Source organism: Dipteris shenzhenensis, chromosome 20, assembly GCF_047967505.1.
Source record: "Dipteris shenzhenensis isolate YYH24624 ecotype China chromosome 20, Dip_SZ_1.0, whole genome shotgun sequence".
In the NCBI taxonomy this organism is placed as follows: Eukaryota; Viridiplantae; Streptophyta; class Polypodiopsida; order Gleicheniales; family Dipteridaceae; genus Dipteris; species Dipteris shenzhenensis.
Window position 1 is genome coordinate 44,624,260 of NC_141615.1, and position 6,807 is coordinate 44,631,066.

General features: G+C 43.6%; 1 protein-coding gene across 1 annotated transcript; it reads left to right on the plus strand.

Moving 5' to 3' along the window:
• Positions 1-1,137: 1,137 nt before the first annotated feature.
• LOC147889721 (tRNA/rRNA methyltransferase (SpoU) family protein) lies at positions 1,138-3,908 on the plus strand. The gene has a single exon (XM_087391879.1). The coding sequence runs from the start codon at positions 1,360-1,362 to the stop codon at positions 3,064-3,066; it is 1,707 nt and encodes a 568-aa protein (XP_087248005.1). The 5' UTR covers positions 1,138-1,359; the 3' UTR covers positions 3,067-3,908.
• Positions 3,909-6,807: the final 2,899 nt, after the last annotated feature.

Below are 6,807 nucleotides of genomic sequence, written 5' to 3' on the forward strand. Positions count from 1 at the left end.
TGGCCCTCTCCTCATCTAATTTGGGACTATCTTCCTAGCTTAGTTTCACATATGGAGGCAATGGAGTACTTATTGCCTCCCCCCCTCCATATTGAAACGCTCCAATACTTTTGTATTCTGTGAAAGCCAAAGGAGTTTCCTACTCTGGTCACGCGTGATGCGTATACCAAGAATGACCTACACATCCTAAATCCTTCATATCAAAGGCCTCATGCAACTTGTCCTTCAATGCATTCAGATCATAATTGTTCTTGCTAGCCAATAGCATATCATCCACATAAAGTGCCAGGAGTATCAGGCTATTATTCTTAGCCCTTTTAGTGTAGAGGCAGTGATCAATCTCACTTCTTTTGAAACCTTGGGACCGAATGAAAGCATCAAACTTTTGATACCATTCTCTAGGCACTTGCTTAAGGCCATAGAGACTCTTTTTCAGATTGCAAACCAAATGTTCTTTGCCCTTTTCTTCAAAGCCTTCAGGTTATACCATGTAAATTTCCTCGTGTAGATCCCCATGCAAGAAAAGTGTCATGACATCTATCTACATAAGCTCCGTATCCTCTACTGCCACAGGTCCAATTATGCATCTAAGTCTGGTCATCTTCACAACTGGAGAGAAGATCTCATCAAAGTCCACACCCTTCTTTTGCTTGAACCCTTTAGCAACTAAACGGGCCTTATCCTTAGGCACATCATCACATGTGATCTTCATCTTATAGACCCATTTATATGGCAATGCTTTCTTTCCATGTGGCAAAGAAACCAAGTCCCAAGTCTTATTCTTCATGAGTGAACTCATCTCTGATTGCATAGCAAACTCCCACTTGCGCTGATCCTTGCGCATCATAGCCTCTCTATAGCCTGCAATCAGTAAGAATCGGCCCGTGTACAGAGGAGCATGGATGGCTGGGACCTCCTATGGTCATGGATTCCCAATTATCATGCTTAATGTTGCCACAAATCCCGATGTGAGGAGGGTTTCGGAAGGCAAGGCGAAAATGTGAGGATGAGTGAACTCAGAACCGAGCGGCTTGGGTTTGAACTGAGAAGAGGGTGTACACTTGGTTAGGTAGAGTGTGGCATGATCTTCACTCGGATGTGGTTTACAAGGGTTTAAGGCAGGGTTTTAGAGGTGCAATTTTTTTTCTATTTCTTCTTGCTCTGCTGCTTGGCTATGGCGGAACACCTGCTGCTTGGCTATGGCGCCTTAGCCCCAGCCCCAGCCCCAGCACCTCCTCATCCAGCTTCTTGGCCTCCCTGGTTGTGGATCGCCTCTCACCTTCGCACATAGCCATGCTTCATCTCGTTCACCCTCTCCGCAGCTTCCCAAATCAAGATTCTTGAGCTCATGCTGCAACTATGGCTGCCTCTTCCCTCGGTGCCTGCCTCGCCCCTCCCCTCCTGCGCTCTCTTCGCTTGCTGGTTCCTGCCCAACCAGCTCGCTCGGTTTTCCTCTTCTACCGTCCCTCTGCTCCCTCGCTCGCAACCTCGCTCCCTTCTCTTACCCTCCTCCCTTGCAGCCGTAGATCTGTTAGCTCTCGAGCTCTCAGAAGCCCTGACTCTGTCTCTGTTGCTGACGAAGCGCCTGCGCTGAGAAAGAAAGAAACGGTTTCGACTTCGTGGGATGAGGCCAGTGAAGTGTTCTTTGCCCCTCGAGAGCGAAAGGACGGGGGAAATTCTGCGGGACCTCATAAGGATACGCCGCCTCGGCGCTCCTGGCTGGAATCGAAAGGAGGACGGGAACGCGCTGGACATGGCAAGGAGTCATTTGGCAGGAATGCCATGGAAGAACAGAAAGGACCTGTTAGACGCCGTCCTTCCAGTGATACGGAAATTCGAAGAGTTTCTTATTCGAGGGGTGGCGAGAAAGGGTTCAAGGCGAGGGAAAGGACCACTTCTAGGCTCAAGGTCGTTGGCTTAGAGAAGCAATCGCGACCTGATCTTGAGGTCGATGATGAGGAGCGAATCCCAAGGAAGAGGCCGTTGAATTCCGAATGGAGGGATTGGAGGGGAACTGCTAGACAGGAAGAAGAGGAGAATTCCAAGAAAAGAGACTGGCGGGAGTGGAAAAAGGAGCCCTCATCTACCAGCACGACCTTGCCCCAAGTGAAAGGTGAGGTGATTTATGGAGTCAATCCAATCTACGCTGCTTTGCAGATTTCTCGTAGAGAGTTTTTCTGTCTGTACGTCCAGGAAAACATGCCTATGGACGGTAGCGGTTCTAGCAAAAGGAAGGACAAGAAGGCCTTAGAATGGGTGTTAAAGACTGCTATCAGCAGAGACGTGGAAGTGAAGGAGCTTTCCAAACACGATCTTAATATGCTTGCCGATAATAGGCCTCATCAAGGGCTGGTTTTGGATGCATCACCGCTTCAATTGGTTCTTTCGAACGAGCTCGATGAACCTTTGGAGGAGACTGACAAAGCTCCCGTTTGGGTGGCTCTGGATGAGGTAACCGATCCTCAGAACTTTGGCGCCATCTTACGTTCAGCCTACTTTTTGGGAGCAGCAGGGGTAGTCGTGTGTGCAAAGAACTCTGCTCCCTTGAGTGGTGTTGTGAGCAAGGCCAGTGCAGGTGCTCTGGAAGTCATGGAAATTCGATCATGTCGGAACATGGTTAAATTTTTAGATAGGTCAAATGAAAAGGGATGGCGGGTTGTGGGAGCTGCAGCTGCTGGAAGAGGGGCTGTATCTGTGAGGGAACTGGCACGTGGGATTCCCACCATTTTGGTTCTTGGTGGTGAAGGCAAGGGCCTGCGAACAAATGTTCGAAGAGCATGCGATGATTTGGTCTGTATTCCTGGCATAGCCTCTAAAGCTGAGTCAAAAATGCTGTCAGGCGAGAGCTTCGAGAATGATTCGGATAGAGAAGGTAACGATGAGGATCTGGATGCTGAGGGTGATACATATTTGAGCGATTTAAAAGAGGAAGATTTCGTAGCTGTTGAAAGCTTGAATGTCAGTGTTGCAGCGGGCATTCTATTACATGAGTTGGTAAGTGGGGAAGTTGCTTCAGAAATCTGTGTCTCTTCTGAAGCAGGCTCAAATGATCAAGGATCATCATGACTGTCACTGGAAGTTGGCGTAAGGGCTACTTAATTTCTTAACCTGAGAAAAGTGCAAAACTGAGCACGATTGTGTTTCTCAAAATTGATTCTAAAAGGTGTATTTTGGTCACGTTTCACTTTTGGATCATATTCTAAACAGACCCTCTATTGCCTCCTACTCGAAGAGGCCACTCAGACTAAACTGCTTCTTGTATATTCGATGTCCCTTCCTCTGATGTTCTGGGTCATCAAGCTTTGCAAGCAGTTCTTGCAGTCGCGTTTTGTCATCCTGCAATTTTTTGCCACCTTGGCTAACAGTTTTCCTGATTTCTCTCGACTTGATTTGTTCAATTACAGACAAGCTGCAGTTTCTCTCGTCCTTGGAATGTAAAAATTATGGGGAGGCTTATTTTTGCACATGCTGCTAAGCAAGGCAGCATTACAGCCATATAAGCCAGTGAAAAAGCAGTAATATTCAGCATCTTATGATTTGAACTGGTGTCGGGTCCAGTTTTGAGACAACAGCAAGGCTTTTGGTGCAATGCTGGGTTTCACTCTTTCATATGCATGTAGTGGCCCATAATTTGACATATACGTAGCTTACTTGGTGCACTGAAGATTTGGGATGCTGAAACAGCCCTAAACACAGTACAAACATACGTGTGGCATATTGTCTTGCTTGTCCATGGTCAGGCTGGGATTCCTTCCATTTTGGCTGTTCTTAGTTAACATGTCTTTTTGGTCTTAGTTAACATGTCTTTTTTGATTCGATTTCTCCAAAATAGTTGAACTTTTGATACGCCGCTGTGTTGCAGCCATACTGCCCAGATTTGTATTGTGCAGTTTGTGGATAGCACCAAGGCCACCTTTGGCTCGATTTGGACATATAGTCGGTTAAGTGTGTATGTGTGAGAGCATACTTTTATACTATGGTCTACACCCACTGTTGGGCGCTGATGACGTCAGTGGGGATGTCATAGTAGCTAGTCCCTACTATGCGTGATGGAGTTTATGGTTTTCAATCATATGAGTGACTCTCGTGAGATTGAAACTGCACTATGTTGTCTTTTTAGAGGATGAGTTTGGGAATGTTCCTAGATTCATCTACGTATAAGTGTGTAAGATTGTTCAATTGGGGATGCAGTAATATATTAAAACACAATAACAGCATGCCCAGCATAGCCTCAGTACTGCGAGGAACAAACTTAGAGAGCAAGAGCCTGTGAATGGAAGTCGAATGCATAGATAGCATGATATATGAATCATCCGCAATATACAGGAATAGCAATTTATACTGTATTTTGTAAATGCTTTCTCAAGCAATGCATGTCTCATTGGTGTCCAAAAAAGATGTCTTCTTTACCGTTGCCTCCTCTCACTTTGTAATGATTCATGGTGATTTTGGAAGAAAAACCCAACCATCACACGTTGTGGCTACAACTTGGACATTTGAGATATAATTGATTTGTAAGTGATCCGAACAAGATAGCTCGGGAAATATCGATAGCCTCTTCATACTTGGTGCTTCATTAGCTCTCCAAGTTTGAATCCCATAACTTGCCTTCAAAAAAGGTGATTTATGAACAAGCGGACCTTCACAAAAAAGGTGATTTATGAACAAGTGGACCTTCACACGTAGGATGGTCAGGAGAAGGTATTCAGGAGAAGGTATTGAGTACGATCTTCATAAGCCAATTTCTTCCAATGTTTAGAGTTTCATGCATCCAGATGATCACCACAAGTAGGTCAAGCATGGTATCCACTTGTTTGAAGACCTACATGCATGGATCACATTACAAAGCATAAAAAGTTCATTAGGCATATATGTAAAAGTCATTAGGAATGTATAAAAAGGTCATTAGGCATGCATAGATCTACAAGGACATACCCAAGCACTCTCCATATCTTGGAAAGTCATGCATGGTCCACATCATAGTTCCCTTTATCATAATGGCATTTTTAATGCTTACGAACCTCTACATATATCTGAGGCATGTATGCCTCTCACAAGGTTTGGAGCTCTTTATCAATGGTGCCATGTATATGTCTATTTTCTTCTTCTTGTACTTCCCTGGCACAAGAAAGGCAAGCGTAAGGTGTCCCTTGTTTATTGTGAGCCATGTTAGGATGTTATAATTCACCAAAAACATAGGCCATGTTGACCAAGACGTTGAGTGTAACCCAAAAGTATTCATGCCATCCGTTGCAAGCTCAATACGTAAGTTACAAGGCCCCTTTCCAAAGTGTAGCCACATGTTATCTATTTCTTTCAAGCCTCACAATCTGGAGGACTCCTCAAAATATCATTAGTGGAGCGATGAGTATCATGTCATGTCATCAACTGTCCTATGGACTTGCACTTGAATATATGTTGTATCCTCGCAAATGATTGAAAACCTTTACTAAGATTTTGTTACCGTGCAAGTCCTATCTATAACAAAGTGCCCTACACTTTGGACAACTAACCTTCTTATGATGCTTATGATGAAAGAGAATACAATCATTAGGACAAGCGTGAATAGTGTTATAATCCATCCCCACATTTTTCAACATCTTTTTCACTTCATCCTTGCTATAGATATGGTACTTGGTGTAGGCAACAACGTTTGGAGCAACCTATTGCAATTCATATATGGAAGAAACAATCATCCAAACATTAAGATATGCATAATAGGATTTAAACATCAATTGATATAACCTCAATAAAGCTAAGACACTAGTGTTTGATTAACCATATGTTGCTTGCAAATTTAGGATCGAAATGCAAGCCCATAGTTTTGATATCGGAGAACCATCATACAAGGGTGTAGATTGATACTCCCATATGACGCTCTCGAACTTGGACATCACATGTACATGTGATGCCATGCATCTAAACATTACATCCTTCATGTCATCCATATCCTCATCCTGGACATCAGGAAGAGTATCCTCATTTTCCAAGAGTGATCTATGCATCTCTCAATCGGTCCTTGAATCTCGCCCTTGATTGCACACTCAAGTCAGGTGCAATTGTAATGGGCGGTCTTTACCCCTTCGCATCTTGTAAAATGGGTTTAAACTTGTAAATAATTCTAGTTTGGTAATACGTAAGTAAACAAAAACTTGAGCAACATTGACTCACCATTGAACGACTCTCAGGAATTTGAAAAGCATCTTGCAAAATCTCCCCATAATCTCGCACGTGTTTGAGAACAATACAACACTTACGTCAAATTTGGAGCTTGCATTTAGTGCAAGGATAAACACACCTCACACGAAGCCACTCTTCGCTCCCGTGTATTGGGACTTTTTCATTTGAGATTCCTATTCATATGCACAAATCCAAAACATGCCAAACATATCAAGTGCACATGTCCAAAACATATAAAAAATATAAAAAATTTATTGGTATGTGCATTGGTATTTATCGACAAAAAATTTATGGTTATACCAATGCTGTGTCTATTTATCCCCTGATACAGATAATGATGGATATATTGACGGCTTTGGGAACCAAAAAAATGAATTGGAACACTTTTTGCCTCACAACTCATGACGCTTTCAAATACTATTCTCTACGATTTCAAATAAGTTTGGCACCATGCCCTCTCTATCAACCTCTCTCTCCACCAAGCTTCCTCTCCACCTAGCTGTCTCTCCACCATGCTCCCTCCCTTCCCGCCTTGCTTCCTCTCCACCAAGCTTCTTTAAGTTCTCTCTAGGTAAGCGGTTTTTTCATCCTACTTTGTTTTCCAAGCTCATTTTTGGTTACTTTGCT